Genomic DNA, 24,540 nt, shown 5'->3' on the forward strand with positions numbered 1-24,540 from the left:
AATCACTAGTGAGGCCACACCTTGAATACTGTGTACAGTTCTGGGCACCGTACTACAAAAAGGATATCCTGGAGCTTGAAAAGGTACAGAGGAGGGCGACCAAACTAATTAAGGGCATGGAGACGATGGAATACAAGGAAAGGCTTGAAAGACTAGGCATGTTTACATTGGAAAAGCGGAGACTAAGAGGGGATATGATCAACATCTACAAATATATAAGGGGACAATACACAGAGCTTGCGCGGGACCTGTTTTTGGTTAGATCAACACAGAGGACTCGTGGACACTCGCTCAGGTTAGAGGAAAGGAGATTCCGCACAATACGGCGTAAAGGCTTTTTCACGGTAAGGACAATACGTGTTTGGAATTCCCTGCCCGAGGGAGTTGTAATGGCGGAATCTGTCAACACCTTTAAGAATGGGTTAGATAAATTCCTATTGGATAAGGATATCCAGGGGTATGGTGCATAGTCATGCATTATAGTTACTATAAATAGGGATAAAATGCAATGGCTGACAGCAGCATCAGTCAGAAATTTTAGTCAAATCATCATGCATAGGACACCACAAATAGGTTGAACTCGATGGACAATTGTCTTTTTTCAACCTCAGATACTATGTTACTATGTTACTTATTTATGCTGGTGAGTACTACGGCACAACTGCTAAATAACTTTAAATTTCTAGTTTGGTGCAGTAAGTTGAGATGGTGGTTATGCTACTGTGCAAAGTGACAATCCCCTGCATATCTTAGTTACTGTTTTGATGGTTCTAAATGGAAATTGTTTTGAGGTGTCGCTAATATTATATGGTCATTCCAAACCTATAGCTTCAGTTTTCATAGTGTATATTAAAATGAACCATTTTTCATATTACACCTTGTGAGTGCTGGAGGAGGGTCAAGACACACAGACAGCTCCTGACTAGATGGCTGTGAGCATCCATATCATATCTAGTTAGTACTTTCATTCCCTCCCTCCTCTGGTGCTTATACACTATTCTACAGGTAAGCGCCATCTATCAACTTTTATAACCAGTCTAAAAAATAGGACTAAGGCTGTGTACACACTTACCAATATATCGTGTGTACAGCCGACGAACAATATATCGGCTGAACCATTGTGTGCATCACAGATATGTTTGAACGATGCACTACAGCATCGGCTGCAGAATCCATTTAATAGGACGTCACAAGTGGGCGAGCATATTCAAATGGTTTTGCTGGCCTGACACATTGGGCCTTATTCAGACGTGGATGGAGTTGCTACACATAGGGCAAAGTACCGATTTTCAGTACATTGCACATGCACTGAACCCATACTGCACATATGCAGAGCAGGTCTGCAGCATCGTCTGCAATATGCCATCAGACTGTCAGTGATTGACAGTTTGATGCCGTTTGGGGGTGGCCTCCATTTCTCAAACACTGAGGCATGCCTCCACTGTCGTGAGGGAATGAACGAAGTCAAGATCTACGTAAGATGACAGATTTCCTGGCCTCTTGTAAGGACCTGCGGCGGCCATCTTGCATGGCCTCATGGAGCACGCAGCTGGTCGATGATGTCGCAGTTGATTTGATGCTGCATCCGGATCACTAATGCAAGCAGGAGGCATGACACCTCCTGCTGCATTATCATATCCATGCTATCGCTGCAGCCTCTATGTAAGCAGCAGCAATAGTACCTCCATTCACATCTGAATCGGGTCCATTGGGCAGATAATTGATAAGTGTGTATGCACAAGATCGATTGCGCATAAACCTTACCAATCGTTAGATTGGTCAGTTGGACACCTGAGCCGTCGGCCAAACGTGTACCCAGCCTTAGGGTGGGGGGGGGGGGAATTTATTAGAAAGCAATCTATTCTGCACGTATTGTATAAAGGTATAATGTCTAAGGAAAACCTAAGTATTTGAAAAAAAAAACGAGTTTTATGGTAAGAACTTATCTTTGTTAAAACTCTTTCTGCGAGGTACACTGGGCTCCACAAGGAATAGACATAGGGGTGTAGAGTAGGATCTTGATCCGAGGCACCAACAGGCTGATAAGCTTTGACTGTTAGAAAAAATGTTTTTGTTCCTTGAAAGAAATCAAGAGAACAAGAAGAAAACCTCTTTGTGGGGGCACTCTTAACAAAATAGTTTAATTTATTTAAAACATAACCTTTATTGGATCAAAAATAAAAAATGTCATTTGTAGCCTTTCTCAAACAAAAAAAGAGAGATTTTTGACCTCTAAATATGGGTCACCCTCAGGTGAAAATATAGTGTGATGTAAAGTTATATCAAAATGGTATTTATCTAAACAATTTAATTATAAGATAAAATAAATTAAACAAGGTCAGAATGTAATGATCCGACCGCGACGGCAAATTAATATTCCTAACTAGACGATCTACCTGTAGTTAGTAGTTACTGTGTCACTTCTATTGAGAGAGATCAAAAGCAGTTTTCTCTATGTACTCCTAAATTATTGTTAATAAATATAGAAAGGCACACATCAAATTAATTTGTAGCTGATCACTGTCCCTGCTCAGAACAGAATATACCAGAGCAGGTCTTATAGATCAGAACTTTATTGTATTGAAATTCTGGTACATAAACAGTTGGTCATAAACTTTCTTTTAAGAGTGAGTATTTACCTGAGTAGCGCAAAAAAATCCTATACTCCATAGATCAGAACTTTATTGTATTGAAATTCTGGTAGTGAGTATTTGCCTGAGTAGGGCAAAAAAATCCTATATTCCTCAATAATAAGAAGTAATTTGTTTATGGCCACAATAACAGGTACAGATAGCAGAGAGTTTTATCTGCATTTATATGAGCACAGTTTAAAGATTGGGTACTCAACTGTGCTTGCAACAATCACTGAAGAAAATAACACAATGTAAAATGTCAATAGAAGAAAAAACTAAAGTGACAACTTCTTATGTAAGCTCAGATCTCCATTCTACTAGCAACAGTTTTGTTATTTTTTAAGCAATATGTAACATCAGCAAAAAGATTGAATTATCAAACTTTCTATGAATGGAATTATTGCTAGAGAAAGAATTAAATCAGGTTAGCTGTGTAAAATTTTTAGAACTGTAGCTACAATAGACATAGAGGAGAAGAATAATTTAATTACCAAAAAGGGGGATATTAATGTAAATTGAAAAAATCCCCATCTACGGGTAGAATAGAAGCCCGTCCCATATGTCCAGTCAACTTCTGCTGCCTTCCCATGTGTGTGCAAGTACACAGTGAATGGGAGGTGAGAGAGTTAACCAGACGGTAACGGACTGAAGAAAGAAAGAGTGTTTCTTGCTGTCATCCGCTATAGCGCCCGCAGCCCTGTTGATATTTAATCAGTGCAGGGCTAGGAGGTACCGCCAAGCGGATGATGAGAGCGCACTGAAAATACCTAGCGGGGAGAGAGAGTCCCCGAATGCAGCGGTAGCAGCTGATGTCTCCGTTAGTGCCGTGGTCCGGGCCCCTGTCACGTGTCTCGGGATTCCGGAAATGGCGTCATGTGACGCTCTGACTGAACGTACGTTTCACCCTGAAAACGGGCTTGTTCACCATCTGTCATGAAGGTGTTCTCCTTCATGGGTATTTAAATATCAAAGAACCAATCGCAATAGCCATAGGGAATGAGTGACACTTAAAGTAGCCAATGGAAAGATAATTGCTAACGATAATCCACTGAGACTGAATAGTTTGGCAAACAGGAGAAATCACTTAGCCACATTAACTGACTATGTGCAAGCTAATGGGAAGCTTATGTCAAATAAATTAATTCAGTAAATCATAATAACGGGCTTACATAAAGCTAATAAGTGAGGGATACAGTAAAAAGCTTTTTATTATTAATAGAAAACAGTAAAAATTAGTAAAAAAATTATAATATAAAGGTATATATATATATATTCAGAAAAAAATGAAAAAATGAAAAAAAAATTTCAATTTTTTCTGAATATATATATATATATATACCTTTATATTATAATTTTTTTACTAATTTTTACTGTTTTCTATTATCAATAATAAAAAGCTTTTTACTGTATCTCTCACTTATTAGCTTTATGTAAGCCCGTTATTATGATTTACTGAATTAATTTATTTGACATAAGCTTCCCATTAGCTTGCACATAGTCAGTTAATGTGGCTAAGTGATTTCTCCTGTTTGCCAAACTATTCAGTCTCAGTGGATTATCGTTAGCAATTATCTTTCCATTGGCTACTTTAAGTGTCACTCATTCCCTATGGCTATTGCGATTGGTTCTTTGATATTTAAATACCCATGAAGGAGAACACCTTCATGACAGATGGTGAACAAGCCCGTTTTCAGGATGAAACGTACGTTCAGTCAGGCGTCACATGACGCCATTTCCGGAATCCCGAGACACGTGACAGGGGCCCGGACCACGGCACTAACGGAGACATCAGCTGCTACCGCTGCATTCGGGGACTCTCTCTCCCCGCTAGGTATTTTCAGTGCGCTCTCATCATCCGCTTGGCGGTACCTCCTAGCCCTGCACTGATTAAATATCAAAAGGGCTGCGGGCGCTATAGCGGATGACAGCAAGAAACACTCTTTCTTTCTTCAGTCCGTTACCGTCTGGTTAACTCTCTCACCTCCCATTCACTGTGTACTTGCACACACATGGGAAGGCAGCAGAAGTTGACTGGACATATGGGACGGGCTTCTCATCTACCCGTAGATGGGGATTTTTTCAATTTACATTAATATCCCCCTTTTTGGTAATTAAATTATTCTTCTCCTCTATGTCTATTGTAGCTACAGTTCTAAAAATTTTACACAGCTAACCTGATTTAATTCTTTCTCTAGCAATAATTCCATTCATAGAAAGTTTGATAATTCAATCTTTTTGCTGATGTTACATATTGCTTAAAAAATAACAAAACTGTTGCTAGTAGAATGGAGATCTGAGCTTACATAAGAAGTTGTCACTTTAGTTTTTTCTTCTATTGACATTTTACATTGTGTTATTTTCTCCAGTGATTGTTGCAAGCACAGTTGAGTACCCAATCTTTAAACTGTGCTCATATAAATGCAGATAAAACTCTCTGCTATCTGTACCTGTTATTGTGGCCATAAACAAATTACTTCTTATTATTGAGGAATATAGGATTTTTTTGCCCTACTCAGGCAAATACTCACTACCAGAATTTCAATACAATAAAGTTCTGATCTATGGAGTATAGGATTTTTTTGCGCTACTCAGGTAAATACTCACTCTTAAAAGAAAGTTTATGACCAACTGTTTATGTACCAGAATTTCAATACAATAAAGTTCTGATCTATAAGACCTGCTCTGGTATATTCTGTTCTGAGCAGGGACAGTGATCAGCTACAAATTAATTTGATGTGTGCCTTTCTATATTTATTAACAATAATTTAGGAGTACATAGAGAAAACTGCTTTTGATCTCTCTCAATAGAAGTGACACAGTAACTACTAACTACAGGTAGATCGTCTAGTTAGGAATATTAATTTGCCGTCGCGGTCGGATCATTACATTCTGACCTTGTTTAATTTATTTTATCTTATAATTAAATTGTTTAGATAAATACCATTTTGATATAACTTTACATCACACTATATTTTCACCCGAGGGTGACCCATATTTAGAGGTCAAAAATCTCTCTTTTTTTGTTTGAGAAAGGCTACAAATGACATTTTTTATTTTTGATCCAATAAAGGTTATGTTTTAAATAAATTAAACTATTTTGTTAAGAGTGCCCCCACAAAGAGGTTTTCTTCTTGTTCTCTTGATTTCTTTCAAGGAACAAAAATTTTTTTTCTAAGATTTAGTTTTTTACCTCTGGGTGCACCACCAGCAGGATGATTTATCTCTAGGAAATTTTTTTCCCTAATTATTCTCCAGATTGTTGGTTTACAATATTTATCATCATTTTTTGACAGGTTGTGCAGGAACATTCCCCCTTCCCTGTTTCAAGCTTTGACTGTTCCCAGAATGCATAGCGCCGCCTCCTCTATAACCCCGCCTCCCTGCACAGGAGCTCAGTTTTTAGTTAACCAGCCCAATGCAGTAGCAGGAAAAGAGACGACAACGGTTAGTAGCCACATACACCACACTCTCACGACAGTAGAAGTGTCAGCAGCTAATGCCATACCAACCCAAAGTAGCTAAGTGCGTCAGGGTGGGCGCCTTGTGGAGCCCAGTGTACCTCGCAGAAAGAGTTTTAACAAAGGCAAGTTCTTACCATAAAACTCGTTTCCTGCTGCGGGGTACACTGGGCTCCACAAGGAATAGACATAGGGGATGTCCTAAAGCAGTTCCTTATGGGAGGGGACGCACTGTAGCGGGCACAAGAACCCGGCGTCCAAAGGAAGCATCCTGGGAAGCGGCAGTATCGAAGGCATAGAACCTTATGAACGTGTTCACAGAGGACCACGTAGCAACCTTGCACAATTGTTCAAGGGTCGCACCACGGCGGGCCGCCCAAGAAGGTCCAACAGACCGAGTAGAATGGGCCGTAATGTGAGCAGGAGCTGACAGACCAGCCCTTGCATAAGCATGTGCAATCACCATTCTAATCCATCTGGCCAAAGTTTGCTTGTGAGCAGGCCAGCCCCATTTGTGAAATCCAAACAGCACAAAGAGAGAATCAGATTTCCTAATAGAAGCCCGTACCACATCCAAAGACCGCTCTTTGGGAGACAGATCTGGAGAAACAAGTGCCGGAACCGCAATCTCCTGGTTAAGGTGGAACAAAGAAACCACCTCAGGTAAATATCCGAGACGAGTCCTAAGAACCGCCCGGTCATGGTGAAATATCAGATATGGGGAACTACAGGACAAGGCACCCAAATCCGACACTCTTCTAGCTGAAGCAATAGCCAGCAGAAACACCACATTAAGGGAAAGCCACTTAAGATCAGCTGAACCAAGAGGTTCAAACGGAGACTCTTGTAACGCCTCCAAAACTACTGACAAGTCCCAAGGAGCCCCAGGCGGGACATAGGGAGGTTGGATACGCAACACGCCCTGAGTAAAGGTATGCACATCAAGTAAGGTCGCAATTTTTCTCTGAAACCACACCGACAAGGCGGATATTTGAACCTTGAGGGAGGCCACCCGCAGGCCTAAGTCCAGGCCCTGCTGAAGAAAAGCCAACAACTTGGCTATACTAAACTTGGAAGCGTCATAATCGTTAGATGCGCACCAAACAAAGTAAGAATGCCAGACCCTATAGTAAATACGAGCCGAAGCCGGTTTCCGGGCCTGCAACATAGTTTGAATGACCTCTTCAGAAAACCCTTTAGCCCTTAAGACGGAAGCTTCAAGAGCCACGCCATCAAAGACAGCCGGGCTAGGTCCTGGTAGACACAGGGGCCCTGAACGAGGTTGTCTGGGCGTTGTGGAAGTAGAATTGGACGCTCTGACGATAGGCCTTGCAGGTCTGAGAACCAGTGCCGTCTGGGCCACGCTGGAGCTATGAGAAGCAGAATTCCTTTTTCTTGCTTGAACTTCCGAATTACCCTGGGCAGGAGTGACACCGGAGAGAACACATACGGCAGCCGAAACCTCCACGGTACCGCCAGCGCATCCACGAAAGCTGCTTGAGGATCCCTTGTTCTTGCTCCGAAGACCGAAACCTTGTGATAGTGTCGAGACGCCATCAGATCTACGTCTGGAAGGCCCCACTTTTCCACTAGGAGTTGAAACACTTCTGGATGGAGGCCCCACTCGCCGGCATGTACGTCCTGACGACTGAGAAAGTCCGCTTCCCAATTCAGGACTCCCGGAATGAATATTGCCGATATGGCCGGTAGATGGCGTTCTGCCCAATGTAGAATCCGAGAGACTTCCTTCATTGCCAAACGGCTTCGAGTGCCGCCTTGATGATTTATGTAAGCCACTGTGGTGGCGTTGTCCGACTGTACTTGAACAGGACGGTTCTGAATTAAATGCTGGGCCAGGTTCAATGCATTGAAGACCGCCCGCAACTCCAGAATGTCGATTGAGAGGAGGGACTCCTCCTTGGTCCACCGACCCTGAAGGGAGTGTTGCTCCAGCACTGCTCCCCAACCTCTGAGACTGGCATCTGTCGTCAACAGGACCCAGTCGGATATCCGGAAGGGACGGCCCCTGCACAATCGTTGGTCCTGGAGCCACCAGTGCAGTGACAGACGGACCTCCGGAGTCAATGAGATCATGTAAGACCTTTATCCGGTGAGGCAGGCCATCCCACTTGGCTAGAATTAGCCTCTGGAGGGGGCGAGAATGGAATTGAGCATACTCCACCATGTTGAATGCTGAGACCATGAGGCCCAGCACCTGCATTGCCGAATGTATCGACACTTGCGGACGAGAAAGGAAGCAACGAATCCTGTCCTGACGCTTCAGGACTTTCTCCTGAGACAAGAACAACCTCTGGTTGTGAGTGTCCAATAGCGCTCCCAGGTGCACCATGCTCTGAGCAGGGACCAGGGTGGATTTCTTCGAGGTTGATGAGCCACCTGTGGGCTTGTAGAAACCGGACCATCATATCCAGATGACATAGGAGAAGTTCTGGGGAATTTGCCAGGATTAACAAGTCCTCCAGATACGGCAGTATTCTGACCCCTTGATGGCGGAGTACCACCGTCATCACCGCCATGACCTTGGTGAAGACTCGCGGAGCCGTAGTTAAACCAAAAGGTAACGCCCGAAACTGATAATAGAGGTTGCCAATCGCAAACCTCAGGCATTGCTGATGTGACGCTGCTATAGGAATATGCAGGTAAGCATCCTGTATATCCAGGGAGACCATGTAAGGCCAGAACTATAGAGCGAAGGGTTTCCATACGGAACTTGGAAAGCTTCACAAACCTGTTCAATGCCTTAAGGTTGAGAATGGGCCGGGAGGACCCATTCGGTTTCAGGACTAGAAACAGCGGAGAATAGTACCCCCGGCCTCTCTGCGCAAGAGGCACCTGTACTACGACTCCTGTATCCAGGAGGGTCTGTACCACCGAATGTAGAGTGTTTGCCTTTGTCTGGTCCAACGGGACGGCTGTCCGGCAAAATCAATGAGGGGGTCGGTTTTTAAAGGCTGTGGCGTAACCTCGAGTGACGATTTCCCGTACCCAGGCATCTGAAGTGGTCTTCAACCATTCCTGGGTATACCCTAGAAGCCGGCCCCCCCACCCTGGGATCCCCTAGGGGAAGGTCCGCCCCGTCATGCGGCAGGCTTGTCGGTCTTGGAAGCTGGCTGGCGGGACGCCCAGGCTCTTTTGGGCTTTGGCTTACCAGGTTTGGAAGTGCGGGCCTGCTTGTTGTACGCCTGACCTTTTGCTTTACCTGAAGGACGAAAGGGGCGAAAGGATGTACCTTTAGCCTTCGACACAAAAGGAGCGGTACTTGGCAGACAGGCAGTTTTGGCAGTAGCCAAGTCAGCCGCTATCTTATTTAAGTCCTCCCCAAACAGAATATCTCCCTTGAAAGGGAGTACCTCCAGGGTTTTTCTAGAGTCCAGATCCACAGACCAGGATCTCAGCCACAATATCCGGCGAGCCAGGACTGATGTAGTAGAGGCCTTGGCTGCTAGGATATCTGCATCAGAAGCCGCCTCTTTAATATAGCGAGAAGCTGTGACAATATATGACAAGGATTGTCTAGCATGGTCAGAAGAGATTTCAGCTTCTAACTCCAAGGCCCATGCTTCAATAGCCTCTGCAGCCCATGTTGCTGCAATAGTGGGCCTTTGTGCAGCACCCGTGAGGGTGTAAATCGCTTTCAGACAACCCTCCACACGTTTATCCGTAGGCTCTTTTAGAGACGTGACGGTAGTGACAGGTAGAGCTGAGGAAACCACCATCCTAGCCACATGCGAGTCTACTGGAGGAGGCGTTTCCCAATTTTTAGACAGCTCTGGCGGGAGGGGATAGCGAGCCAGCATCTTCTTTTGAGGCACAAACTTCTTACCCGGGTTTTCCCAGGGTTCCTGACGTATATCCACTAGGTGGTCAGAGTGACTAAAACTTGATTAACCACCTTCTGACTCTTGAACCTATCTGGTTTCTTAGGAGGGACGGATGCCTCGGGATCATCCGTAATCTGTAAAATCAACTTAATAGCCTCCAAAAGATCAGGAACATCCACATGTGAACTACCCTCCCCATCAGCAGTATCTGTGTCAGAATCTGTGGGGTCAGTGTAAGTGCCGTCTTCATCAGACGAGGTGTCAGTGACAGCAGTGGATTGCGAGGAGATAAGAGCTCGCCTAGAGGACCCCTTGGGCTTGGGCGAGCGAGGGTCAGACTTTTTAGTAGTCAGAGACTGGTTCAATTTCTTCAATTGAGCAGATAAGTCGTCCACCCACGGCGGGTTAGCTGCAGGGACCACATACGGTTGTACCGGCATAGGGGGTGTTAGTTTATTAACTAGCGTATGTAGAAGCGTGGAAAAAGCGGCCCACGGTGGGTCATTAAGTACCTCCGTTGCCATAGTCCCACTGGGGGGCAAGGAGCCTCCAGAACCAGAGCCCACAGCTGCTATATTCTCCTCATAGGGATCTGTGGCTTCAGCAACACCAGCAGTGTGTTCAGCCCCAGAACCGTTACCCTCAGAAGCAGACATGATGTAACTTGCAGTATCAGGTAACACAGTATAATTGGAAGCAGCACAATACCTCTTACCCAAACCCCTGCGCAGTGTAGTCAGCACTAGCAGAGATAAAGGAGAGATATGGTGACTAAAATCACAGAGAAAAATACGTATTAAAGTAGATCTTTGTGAAAATCCTATATAAATATAAAACCTGACGCACCAAGCCCCCTCAGGTTATAGAATATAGGGATAGCAAGTTGAGTGAGAGACACGAAATGGACACCACTCAGCTAGCTTATGCACACACAGATAGTCACAGTTTGTACAATGCAGAGGTTATTACTAACAATAATACTGCACTAGACTAGCTTATATATATATATATAGCTATGTAGTCAATAGATATAACACTGCACAGTAAGAACTGGATGTATATCACAGGGTAATTGTACTATAAAACCCTGACTAAATGCACTCTCTCTTAACTAACTGTCTAAAAAAGGCAGGTAGAATACTTAAGTGTCATGTAAAGTCACACGACTGACAACCAGGCGGCTTTACACAGGAGGATTTGCCCAAGCAGTCCCAGGAACAGTGAAGCTGAGAGAAATGGCGCCCAGACACTGGCAGGGAGTGAGGGAGAGACAGATATGCAGCTCCAGGGCGGGAACATTTGCGGGAAATGGCGCCCTGGGGCTGGGGGAGGGGTTTCAGGTCTAAGCCTTATCCCCCTGCTGGCAAAACCACCGGGTACTGTGGGCTACTATTAAAATGGTTTAGAGAGAAAACCTGACCTGCGTCCATGCCCTTTGATCTAGTAGGATCGCCTGTACTGCCACAGTGTCCACCGTCAGCGCACGCGGCCCGCCTCCCACTGACCGCGCCGGATCGCGATAAAGTACGGGTCCCGCAAGCGGGACCCACTCACCACCTCCCGAAGCGCCCCCGTCGTGTGTGCCTGACCATGAAGAAAACCGGAGCCTCCTGCTGTAGTTACCCGGCAACCAGGGCTCGGGAGTGTACAGCGCCGCTGGGGAGAGCTGGAGCTGCAGCAGTGAATGTCTCTGACATTTAGACACCGCTGCTGCCCTAGTAGTCTTCACTTTTTCTTCAAAAAAGCTCTTCTTAGGGCTGCCTGGAGCAGCCTCTCTGTTATGTGCCTGCTATCTGCGGCACCAACTACAAAACTGAGCTCCTGTGCAGGGAGGCGGGGTTATAGAGGAGGCAGCGCTATGCATTCTTGGAACAGTCAAAGCTTTTCAGCCTGTTGGTGCCTCAGATCAAGATCCTACTCTACACCCCTATGTCTATTCCTTGTGGAGCCCAGTGTACCCCGCAGCAGAAAAATCTCTTTACAGGAGCGCTTTCTACAGATGTAAATTACATGCAGTGGCTTGGATATTGATACTGTTAATAAATGCTACGACTCTAGCGGTCAATGAGTGAATTACTGCACAACAATTATACACTAGGCTCATGTACTAACATTGCACGCCAGGACCTGCCGTGTGCTTTCCTTGTGAAATCTGCATTAGACAGAGAAAAGCTATTTGCTATTTGGGTGCTGGCATGCAATGCAGTAGAAGTGCCCTGCTGACTGCAGTACTAACACACCACATTACGCTGATTTACCCTTTATCTACCATAGGGTACTACCCCAGTGGCAGTACTAACACACTGTAACATACTCCCAGACACAGCACCATATAACTTTCTCCAACCCAGATTACACACTTTACACGTAAGCTACATTGCAATTTCTCATGTGTAATATGTTATGTTGGCACTTACAGAAGTTCAGCCATTTTTGTTTTACTTTTTGGACTGAATAAAATGTGTGACCGCACAATGTCCCTGTTAGAAAGGCTAATTATTGCACATGTTCCTGTGACACTGGAAGAGATCTGGCCGTCCAGCCCATGTCAGTATGTCGCCCGATTTGCCCACAAGTGGATAAGACTGTCATCTGTGTTTGCAACCGCTTAACTCTAATCCTAATTTCTAAAATAAGGGTCTTTGCCATAGCCTCAACCCACATTTAGATAAAGAGATTATAATTGAGAACTAAATTCCTCATAGGTTTAAAAACATATGTAAAAGTATACATGATTTTGCAACAGAAATGGTAACATCTAATGTGCTGCACACGGCGGACTATTATGAGGCTGCTTAACGACAACCCCTATAAAACAGGGGTGTGATATAGCAGATCTACAGTAAATAGACATTAGGTCGAAACTATATGGGTCAAAAGGTCGACAATACTTGGGCACCAAACGGTAATCGTAGATGCTAGAACCAAGTTGGCTAAAGGACCTCTGACTTCAGGGTGAGGAGCAAGGCTGGTGGGATTGCACTTTCACTATCCACACCAACAACTACTCCCTTTAGAAACCTGGTGGTGAACGAGACACTGAGTCCGAAGCGTGGCGAGTGAAGCGAGCTCGCGAGAGTACATTTAAGGTACCATTTTCTGGCCTTGATCCTGCCCCTGGTAACGTCAGAGGTTCTTTCCCCAACTTGGTTTTAGCCATTACCAAACAGAAACAGGACATAGAGGCTGGGGGAGGGGTATAGGGAGCCTGGGCTGCTGGGAAAAGAAACTTAGCCATTTGGTGCCCAGACTCCAGCTCACCACCTATACCCAGGTGTCATCCCTGTGTCCCCCATGAATGATAAAGAAATTTACTAGGTCTGCAAAAAAATCTAAATCACAAAAGAATAAAAACGTCCTGTGAAATACACTTCAGAATAAATCTAGAAGAATATGGCACATTTGATACTATTTCCCATGCATGCACTATCGTGTCACTTGGGGTTTCTGTACAATGCTCACCATTCCTTTCTCTGCAATTGCATTTCAACTTCAAACAAAACAATTAGGGCGTGAATGAGTGTTTGGTGCTTATGAATAATGTGACACTGTATAGAAGCCAAAGTAGTAACAATACTTAGTGTAAATTCTGCTTACACTGCATTAATCACTGGTCATCAATACACAACAGTGATGATCTACAATTAAAAGGACAGTGTTCAAAAGTCAATATAGTGTACATTTGCCATGCCCTGCCAGTCCTGATATAAGACCGATTTGCATTCACTTTACTGCAATTAAGTCAATATACATCCAGGTGACAGATTTCATGGATCTAGGACAGCATATTCAATCCATGCAAGTATGCAGAGGGCTGTTCAAATGTCCTTCACTGGGAGCCTGTGGTGGTGAGGATGATGCATGCAGAATGCAGTCAAGGTGAGTTGCAAGTCTGTGGTTTTAGGAGGGCTTTTCGGAGACCTGTTTGCAGTTGCCGATGTAGTGCAATAAGAGGTGTAGAGTCAGCCTGCCGGAAGGTCCTCCGCTAGACTTCTGAATGCCATGTCCAGCTTTTGTGCTTGGGAGCAAAGTCTTGTCCGTGGAGATGCAGCGTGCAAGTTTATGGCTTGGAAATGCATTCCTTCCCCACAGCATAGTTAGATAAGAATGTGAGAGGGGAAAAGAGGGACTGGAGCTGCTCGGAGAAACAGTCTCTGCCACTGCAAGCATATGTGTGGGCTTTTCCCGGTCTCTGAGCAGTCCAACACAGAGACCGCTACTAAACCAGGACCTACTGGGCAACAATCCCAGGCCTTACTCAGACAGAACTCTATTAACCATGCTTACCGATTGTTAAAATGAGCCAATATAATAAAATTCCTACCTCGCCTGTTCAAGTAGGGTTTGCTGTAATCCCAGCTATCATTGTCATTCCGGATAACATTGAGACGCGTGGGCTGTGTACAGTGAAACAAACGGACAATGTTATTGCAGCTGAGGACACAACACAGAGATACAGGCAGTGTGAGAGAGACTTACTCTGGCATATTCTATTTTTAGCGTGCAGCATCCAGCGTAAATGTCTGCTCCGTTCAGCGCAGCTTTGGCCTTCTGGGCACAATGCACAGTCTCAAATGTTCAGCTATGTTAAGGAATCGCTCATCTATGCAGACACATTCAAACACAAGTTACTTCATTTTCAACCTATCCAATACACATAAGCTAATATTTTTGATGGAAGTAGTGATATACAATGGAAGCAAATGTCTGCCTGGTTATTGTGAGCTGCTACATTTGCATGCTGATATTACACAACCCCTTATGCGATTATGTAGCCTACAGATCATGGTCACGAAATTCACTTCTAGTCAGTTCCAAGCTTTGGACGGACGTCACCTTATATTTACATTTGAGCGAAATCAGCTTACCCTGATATGAGGTGGAGGAGCTGGACTTTATTATATTCATCCCGAGACTAAAGCCTGGAAGTCGGATATAGGAACTTTTCCATCTGCGAATTGGACATTTGCAAATACGGACCTGAGCTCACTATTGGACAAAGCAGCATCTTGAACCAAGCTACCACAAGGTCCTCATCTCCAACAGCAGTTGGTAACTATTCCATTCGCCTAAACCTGTTCCTAGACTGTGGCATTAATATGTGGATGAACTTCCTCACTTGAGTTCCAGCGAAAATTTACTAATTCTATATATTCTTATATGGAACTTTTCATTAAGTGAAGTGCTTAGATATGCCCTAATCTATATACATATTATGTTTTAAGTATATGTTGCAACAGTACGATTTTTTAGAAGATCTTATTAAAAATAAGAATTTACTTACCGATAATTCTATTTCTCGTAGTCCGTAGTGGATGCTGGGAACTCCGTAAGGACCATGGGGAATAGCGGCTCCGCAGGAGACTGGGCACATCTAAAGAAAGCTTTAGGACTATCTGGTGTGCACTGGCTCCTCCCCCTATGACCCTCCTCCAAGCCTCAGTTAGGATACTGTGCCCGGACAAGCGTACACAATAAGGAAGGATTTTGAATCCCGGGTAAGACTCATACCAGCCACACCAATCACACCGTACAACTTGTGATATGAAACCCAATTAACAGCATGATAACAGAGGAGCCTCTGAATAGATGGCTCACAACAAGAACCCGATTAGTTAACAATAACTATGTACAAGTATTGCAGACAATCCGCACTTGGGATGGGCGCCCAGCATCCACTACGGACTATGAGAAATAGAATTATCGGTAAGTAAATTCTTATTTTCTCTGACGTCCTAGTGGATGCTGGGAACTCCGTAAGGACCATGGGGATTATACCAAAGCTCCCAAACGGGCGGGAGAGTGCGGATGACTCTGCAGCACCGAATGAGAGAACTCAAGGTCCTCCTCAGCCAGGATATCAAATTCGTAGAATTTTGCAAACGTGTTTGCTCCTGACCAAGTAGCTGCTCGGCAAAGTTGTAAAGCCGAGACCCCTCGGGCAGCCGCCCAAGACGAGCCCACCGTCCTTGTGGAATGGGCTTTTATTGATTTAGGCTGCGGTAATCCTACCGCAGAATGCGCCAGCTGAATAGTGCTACAAATCCAGCGCGCAATAGACTGCTTAGAAGCAGGAGCACCCAGCTTGTTGGGTGCCATCAGGATAAACAGCGAGTCAGTTTTCCTGACTCCAGCCGTCCTGGAAAAATAAAATTTACAGGGCTCTGACTACGTCCAGCAACTGGGAATCCTCCAAGTCCCCAGTAGCCGCAGGCACCACAATAGGTTGGTTCAAGTGAAAACCTGAGACCACCTTCGGGAGAAACGGAGGACGAGTCCTCAACTCTGCCCTATCCATACAGTAAATCAGATAAGGCCTTTTACATGACAAAGCCGCCAATTCTGACACACGCCTGGCCAAGGCCAACCGCATGACCACTTTCCACGCGAGATACTTTAGCTCCATGGTTTTAAGTGGCTCAACCAATGCGACATTAGGAAATCCAACACCACGTTGAGATCCAAAAAGTGCCACAGGAGGCACAAAAGGAGGCTGAATATGTAGTACTCCTTTAACCAAAGTCTGAACTTCAGGCAGTAAAGCCAGATCTTTCTGGAAGAAAATCGACAGAGCCGAAATCTGGACCTTGATGGACCCCAATTTGAGGCCCAAACGTCACCCCTGCTTGCAGGAAGTGCAGGAATCGACATAGTTGAAATTCCTCAGTCGGGGCCTTCATGGCCTCCCACCAAGCAACAAATTTTCGCCAAACGCGGCGATAATGTCTTGCGGTGACATCCTTCCTGGCTATGATCAGGGTAGGGATGACTTCCTTCGGAATACCCTTTTCCTTTAGGATCCGGTGTTCTACCGCCATGCCGTCAAACGCAGCCGCGGTAAGTCTTGGAACAGACAGGGTCCCTGCTGCAGCAGGTCTTGTCTGAGCGGCAGAGGCCAAGGGTCCTCTGCCAGCATCTCTTGAAGTTCCGGGTACCAAGCTCTTCATGGCCAATCCGGAACCCCGAGTATGGTTTTCACTCCTCGCCTTCTTATTATTCTCAGTACCTTGGGTATGAGAGGTAGAGGAGGAGACACATAAACCGACTGGTACACCCACGGTGTCACTACAGCGTCCCCAGCGATCGCCTGAGGGTCCCTTGACCTGGCGCAATATCTTTTCAACTTCTTGTTGAGGCGGGACGCCATCATGTCCACCCGTGGTCATTCCCAACGGTTTACCCGCATTTGGAAAACTTCTGGATGAAGTCCCCATTCTCCTGGGTGTAGGTCGCCCATCGGAGAATCCTTGTGGCTTCTGCCATCGCCATCCTGCTTCTTGTGCCGCCCTGTCTGTGTACATGGGCGACCGCCGTGATGTCGTCTGATTGGATCAGTACCGGCTGGTTCTGAAGCAGGGGCCTTGCTTGTCTTAGGGCATTGTAAATGGCCCTTAGCTGCAGAATATTTATGTGAAGCGAAATCTCCTTGGAAATTTCTTCCCTGTGTGACTGCACCCCAGCCCCGAAGGCTGGCATCCGTGGTCACCAGGACCCAGTCCTGTATTCCGAATCTGCGGCCCACTAGTAGATGAGCCCTTTGCAGCCACCACAGCAGCGACACCCTGTTTCTTGCTGACAGGGTTATCCGCTGTTGTATCTGTACATGGGACCCGGACCATTAGTCCCACAGGTCCCACTGGAACGTCCTTGCGTGGAGTCTTCCGAATGGAATTATGCTTCGTACGAAGCTACCATTTTTCCCAGGACTCGTGTGCATTGATGTACCGACACCTGTCCTGGTTTTAGGATGTCTCTGACTAGAGATGACAACTCCTCGGCTTTTTCCACTGGAAGAAACACTCTTTTCTGGTCTGCGTTCAGAAACATTCCCAGGAACAGAAGACGTGTCGTCGGGACCAGCTGTGACTTTATTGAGAATATTGAGAATCCAGTCGTGCTGTTGTAGCACTTCCCGAGAGAGTGCTACCCCCACTACCAACTGTTCTTTGGACCTCGCCTTTATCAGGAGATCGTCCAAGTACGGGACAATAAAAACTTCCTTCTTGCGAAGGAGTATCATCACTTCGGCCATTACCTAGGTAAAGACCTTCGGTGCCGTGGATAACTCCAACAGCCGCGTCTGGAACTGATAGTGACAGTCCTGTACCACATATCTGAGGTACTCCTGGTGAGGGGGGGGGGGGGGGGGGAATGGGGACATGCAGGTACGCATCCTTGATGTCCAGGGAGACCCTGTAATCCCCCTCGTCCAGGCTCGTAATAAGCGCCCTGAGCGATTCCATCTTGAACTTGAATCTTCTGATATAAAAGTTCAAGTATTTTAATTTCAAGATGGGTCTCACCGAACCGTTGAGGTACCACAACCACTGTGGAATAGTAACCCCTTCCTTGCTGAAGGAGGGGCACCTTGACAATCACTTGTTGTGATTATAGTGTTGAATATCCACCAACACCGTCTCCCTGGCAGAGGGAGGTGCCGGTAAGGCAGATTTTAGGAAACGGCGGGGGGAAGAACGTCTCGAACTCCAGCCTGTACCCCTGAGATACTACTTGAAGGACCCAGGGATCCATGTGAGAGAGCCCACTGTCCGCTGAAATATCTGAGACGGGCCCCCACCGTACCCGGGTCCGCCTGAGCAGCCCCAGCACCATGCTGTGGACCTACCGGACGCAGGGAGGACTTCTGCTCTTGGGAACTAGCTGTGTGTTGCAGCTTTTTTCCTCTACCTTTGCCTCTCGGCAGAAAGGATGAGCCTCTAGCCCACTTGTTTTTCTGGGGCCGAAAGGACTGTACTTGATGATACGGTGCTTTCTTTTGTTGTGGGGTAGCCTGTGGCAAAAAAATTAATTTCCCAGCAGTAGCTGTGGAAACGAGGTCTGAAAAACTATCCCCAAACAGTTTTACCCCCTTATAGGGCAACTTCCATGTGCCGATTCGAGTCGGCATCGCCTGACCATTGCCAAGTCCATAACCCCCGTCTGGCGGCAATGGACCTAGCGCTTATTTTTGATGCCAGCCGGCAAATATCCCTCTGTGCATCACGCATGTATAAGACCACGTCTTTTATATGCTCTATTTTCAGCAAAATATTGTCCCTATCCATAGTTATTTTCCGACAGGGAATCTGACCACGCAGCGGGAGCACTGCCCATCCATGCCGAAGCAACGGCTGGTCGCAATATAATGCCCTAGTGTGTGATTATATCTTATAGGGTAACCTCCTGCTTTCTATCAGCAGGTTCCTTCAGGGCGGCCGTACCCGAAGACGGTAGTGCCACCTTTTCTGATAAGCGTGTAAGCGCTGTATCTACCCTATGGGGTGTTTCCCCGCGTGACCTATCCTCTGCGGGAAAGGGTACGCTGCCAATAACCGTTGTAGAAATTATCAATTTCTTACCGGGGGAAGACCACTCTTCCTCACACACCTCATTTAATTTCTCAGATGCAGGAAAAACTACTAATAGTTTTCTCTCACCAAACACAATACCCTTTTATGTGGTACCTGGGGTATAATCATAAATGTGTAATACATTTTTCATTGTCTCAATCCTGTAACGGGTGGACCTATTTGGAGGGTACACCAGTCTCATCGATGTCGGCACTGGAGTCAGTATCCGTGTCGACATCTGTGTCTGTTATCTGAGGTAGCGGGCGATTTTAGAGCCCCCCATGACATTTGAGACGCTGGAACAGGCACAAGCTGAGTAGCCGGCTGTTCCGTGTCGTCGGCCTTTTATGTAAGGAGTTGACACTTTCACGTAATCCTTCCATAAGTTCAACCACACCGGTGTCGACCCCGCAGGGGGTGACAACATATTTACAGGCATTCGCTCCGCCTCCACCTCATTATCCTCCACATACCTGTCGACACAGCCGTACCGACACACAGCACACACACACAGGGAATGCTCTGATAGAGGACAGGACCCCACAAAGCCCTTTGGGGAGACAGAGGGAGAGTATGCCAGCACACACCAGGGCGCTATATATCACAGGGATAGCACCTATAAAAAAGTGTTTTCCCTTATAGCTGCATATATGTTGTATACTGCGCCTAAATTGTGCCCCCCCCTCTCTTTTTAACCCTCTCTGTAGTGTATTAACTGCAGGGGAGAGCCAGGGAGCTTCCCTCCAACGGAGCTGTGAGGGAAAAATGGCGCCAGTGTGCTGAGGAGATAGGCTCCGCCCCTTTATCGCGGACTTTTCACCCGCATTTTTATGGAATCTGGCAGGGGTTAATATACATCCATATAGCCCTGGGGGTTATATGTGATGTATTTTTGCCAGCCAAGGTGTTAATATTGCTGCTCAGGGCGCCCCCCCCCAGCGCCCTGCACCCTCAGTGACCGGAGTGTGTGGTGCATGAGGAGCAATGGCGCACAGCTGCAGTGCTGTGCGCTACCTTGGTGAAGACTGATGTCTTCTGCCGCCGATTTTCCGGACCTCTTCTTGCTTCTGGCTCTGTAAGGGGGCCAGCGGCGCGGCTCTGGGACCGGACTCCGAGGCTGGGCCTGTGTTCGATCCCTCTGGAGCTAATGGTGTCCAGTAGCCTAAGAAGCCCAAGCTGGCTGCAAGCAGGCAGGTTCGCTTCTTCTCCCCTTAGTCCCTCGATGCAGTGAGCCTGTTGCCAGCAGGTCTCACTGAAAATAAAAAACCTAAAACTAACTTTTTCTAAGAAGCTCAGGAGAGCTCCTAGATTGCACCCAGCTCGGTCGGGCACAAAAATCTAACTGAGGCTTGGAGGAGGGTCATAGGGGGAGGAGCCAGTGCATACCAGATAGTCCTAAAGCTTTCTTTAGATGTGCCCAGTCTCCTGCGGAGCCGCTATTCCCCATGGTCCTTACGGAGTTCCCAGCATCCACTAGGACGTCAGAGAAATTGTGATATTTTTACTATTTAGCTCTCTAGCGCCAATTTGTATTTGTGTTTTTCTACCCTGATATGACCCTGTTAAAAATTGTTTTAAATTTTGTGTTTGCCTTTTTAGTTTTAGTTGTAAGTAACCAAAAATGAAAAAGGATATTCAACCATGGCTTGGATTCCATTTCTCTTAAAAATAACGATGCGCTCCACTTTTCCTACTGGGTTGCAGACCGAATACAAGACATCCTGTGGGGGGGAAAAAAAAAAAGAGGGTTCGGCATTTTATGGGGTTTTAAGATCTAGAATACGTATAGAACATATAATAGGACTGTACTGCAACTTTCATAGACATCTAACAAAAATGTTACAAAAATCCAAAGAAGAGAATGTTGTATGGCAGATAAATAATACTATAATTACAGTATATGCATTAAAAATGTTAAAAGTGACCAGCAGACTTACCACTGTGATTGGATAGAGGGGATTCTGAATGGATAAGAGAAGGACTTTGTTCCCACCAGAAGGGTCTTCCGTGTTTGCTGGCCGGGTGATGCGTTTGCTTGTGGAGTAATTGAAGAAGGCCTGCTGCCCTGCTATGTATACTGGCTCGCTGTTAGCAAACGTCACACACTTTTTAGAAAATTCAGTGTCTTCAAACTCCACCAGTGCTTGTCGCTTAAAGGGCATCATCATCACGTAGCTGTGAGAAGCAGAAAACACAGTATGGAAAATGTAAGCATTTACATGAAATACTTATGATTTATCAGTAAAGACAATAGTGTACAATAATAATAATAATAATAATAATACTACATTGCTTTTTTACTCTGTTGAAAAACAAAGTTCACTGAAACCGCAGCAGCACAATGGGTGGCACTGCTGCTTCATAGTCCCATGTTCCAATCTGACGAGGGCATTGTGTGGAATCTGTATGTTCTCCCTGTGTTTCTGCGAGTTCTTTTTCAAACTCCAAAAGCATACTGGTAGGTTTATTGGTGGCTGACAAAAAAGACCTGTGTGTGTTAGAGCAGTGGTTCCCAAAACTATGTGCCTAGGCACCCTGGGGTGCCACGAGACACTTGCAGGGGTGCTTCGGGTTTAGATTAAGAGGATTTGGATTTAGATTAAGCCCCAGTGGGGTAGGGACTGCCTAAATGAATAAATATGCTCTATACAGCACTTTTTAATATGGTGGCTATAGAGTATAAGCAATATATCTAATGCTCTGCTTGTACTCTACTTCCATATTACTCAATACCTGAGTAAGTCATTTCTAATGGTGGTTTCTGGGCACTTATGTAAGGACACTGTGCTGCGCAACGCAGATGGTCAAAGACAATTCACTTATGTCCATCCAGGGTAACAAATGGGTGCATCTTTCTGACTCCTTATCTCTGTCCTCCAGTAACATATTTGATGCATTTCTGCTGCACATACAGTAATCACCTATAAGATTACTAGCAACTGAAACACTATACAAATAACATTGTCATATTCTACTTCCCTATAATGGTTATTGGAATGCTGGGTGCAAGGACTGCTGAACTATATACTCATTACTATCTCAGATTGCCCAGTCTTAGTAGTTGTCAGCTCATCTGTCTGCTTCCTTCCTGCCACCAGCAACACTTCCTGTCCTGCACATTTGCAGAATCACCTGCAGCATTCAAGTACATGAAGTGGAATCTGTTTAGGTGTACTCGGCTACTAACCCCAAATAAGATGAGAAGATACCAATAAGATGCACTTGTATTTCCAGGACTATTATTTTTATTTTATTTTTAAAAAAACTTGTTTGGGCATTTTTATTTTATTATCCGTTTCAAGCACGTTTAGAACAGAGGGGGACATGTACTAAGCAGTGATAAAAGTGGAGAAGTGAGCCAGTGGAGAAGTTGCCCATGTCAACCAATCAGCACTGACGTAACATTTCTAATTTGCATACTATACAACTGTATGGAGCAGCTGATTGGTTGCCATGGGAAATTTCTCCACTGGCTCACTTCTCCACTTTAATCACTGCTTAGTACATGTACCCCAAAGTCTGCTATGGAAAAGCACCAAACATGGCGCCAGTCTACAATGACAGTGGAGACACTTACTAAACATTAGTTCATTCTGCATATAAATCTAAAAATGAAACCTACCATATCGTTCCAAACGTTGCAAGTGCGTCCATCAAGTCAGCCTCCACAACAGATTCGCACAGTCCTCGCACATGGACCACTGGAGAGACCGACACTTTGTGATGGTTCCCACCTCCATCCTGTACATGACATTAGAAGATACTTGGTTTGAGAAATTATGACCGATAAAGGGTTTTTGATATAAAAATTAAATGTAAAAAAAAAAACACAGAAAAAAAAATCTCTGTATACCAGACATGTCAAACATACGGCCCAATGCACATTTTATGTTGCCCAGCCCTGCAAGTGTAGTGTTACGCTCCAGTATGGCGTACCATTAAGAATCTGGTAGCCGGTAGGCCGTACCCCTACTCACTTTATAGCCACCATTAGCGGCCATTACTTTAAAACTCAGCCGTCAAACACCATGGTCTTACCCGGCAGCACCTCCTCCTTTTCCAGGGCTGCTGGGAGCATGGTGACGTCAACTACATTGTGTCTTATTGCTGTGCTCAGTCTTGCCATGGTGTATGACCTGTGACATGAAAGAGTCTCTCACAACTTCACCGGTTTAGCCAAATTTGGCTGTTCCTTACCCAGTTTTAAGGCTCATACACAGCTGTGTCTGTTTCAGTTAATTACTGTGTTTCAACCGAAGCTGGCCATACACCTAAAGATTGATTGGGCAATCTGGCTGTTGAAAAACAAAAAACAAAACTGGTAATGTATGGGGAAAAAAGAACAATTGGCCATTTGCTCTGAAATGCCAGAAAACGGACAAAACGGTTATTCAGACAAATTGGTTAAAATAAATGCATTTAACCTATTTGTCTGATTGACCATTTCTGTCTGCTTTTCAGTGTTTGGGAGAAAATGGATAATTGTCCTTTGCTCCCATACATTACCAGACTTTTGTTCTAACCAGTCAGATTGGACAATCTTTAGGAGTTTGGCCAGCTCTACATATGAAAATTATTATAGTTATCACCTGTTTGGCATGCTTGGTTAATCATACACCAGACTATAATCCCACAAAATACCTGACTTCGATGCGACAACCCTTTGCTTTCAAAACAGCATCAGTTCTTCTGGGTACACTTGCACAAATATTGATTTGATTTAAAATTTCTCTTCTGTTCATTCACTTTGCATATTGATAAACTTACATTATTAACACTTCTATTTTTGAAAACATTCTTACTTTGCAGCATTTGCACCTGTCCAAACCTTTTGCACAGTACTGTATATATGAACATACCCTATGGGGTGTATTCAATTCATACCCTACATACCCTATGGGGTGTATTCAATTCATGTTGGATCCTTTCCGATGGAAAGAATCCAGCATGTGAGTATTCAATGGCCGGCCAAACCAGATAGGTTTGGCCCGGTCCCGACAATGCCAATCCAACTTTTTTTAAAGCTGGATTGACATGGTCGGAAATGGGGCTAAAACCTGTCGGGATTGGCCGCGCTTCCGACAATACACGTTGATTGGTGGCTTAAGCAGCCAATCCTCGTGCTTTCCGACAAGTCGGATTTCCCGACTTGTCAGAAAAAAGGGGGCAGCATTGAATAGGCCGGAACCCCTTCCGACCTAAAACAGTTGGAAACTGCCGTCTTTCCGACTTCAATTGAATAACCCCTATGGGGGTA

General features: G+C 45.3%; 1 protein-coding gene across 1 annotated transcript in view; it reads right to left on the reverse strand.

The window, feature by feature from the left end:
- The window catches only part of HNRNPLL (heterogeneous nuclear ribonucleoprotein L like), a 120,365-nt gene that overhangs the window by 32,177 nt on the left and 63,648 nt on the right, over nt 1-24,540 (reverse strand). Inside the window, exons 2-6 of the mRNA XM_063918000.1 lie at nt 22,906-23,024; nt 21,221-21,458; nt 20,917-21,004; nt 14,413-14,507; nt 14,258-14,330 (exon numbers count right to left, since the gene is read on the reverse strand). Coding sequence (XP_063774070.1) covers nt 14,258-14,330; nt 14,413-14,507; nt 20,917-21,004; nt 21,221-21,458; nt 22,906-23,024 — 613 coding nt within the window. The remainder of the gene's footprint in view (nt 1-14,257; nt 14,331-14,412; nt 14,508-20,916; nt 21,005-21,220; nt 21,459-22,905; nt 23,025-24,540) is intronic.

The sequence above is a fragment of the Pseudophryne corroboree genome, chromosome 4, assembly GCF_028390025.1.
Source record: "Pseudophryne corroboree isolate aPseCor3 chromosome 4, aPseCor3.hap2, whole genome shotgun sequence".
NCBI lineage: Eukaryota > Metazoa > Chordata > Amphibia > Anura > Myobatrachidae > Pseudophryne > Pseudophryne corroboree.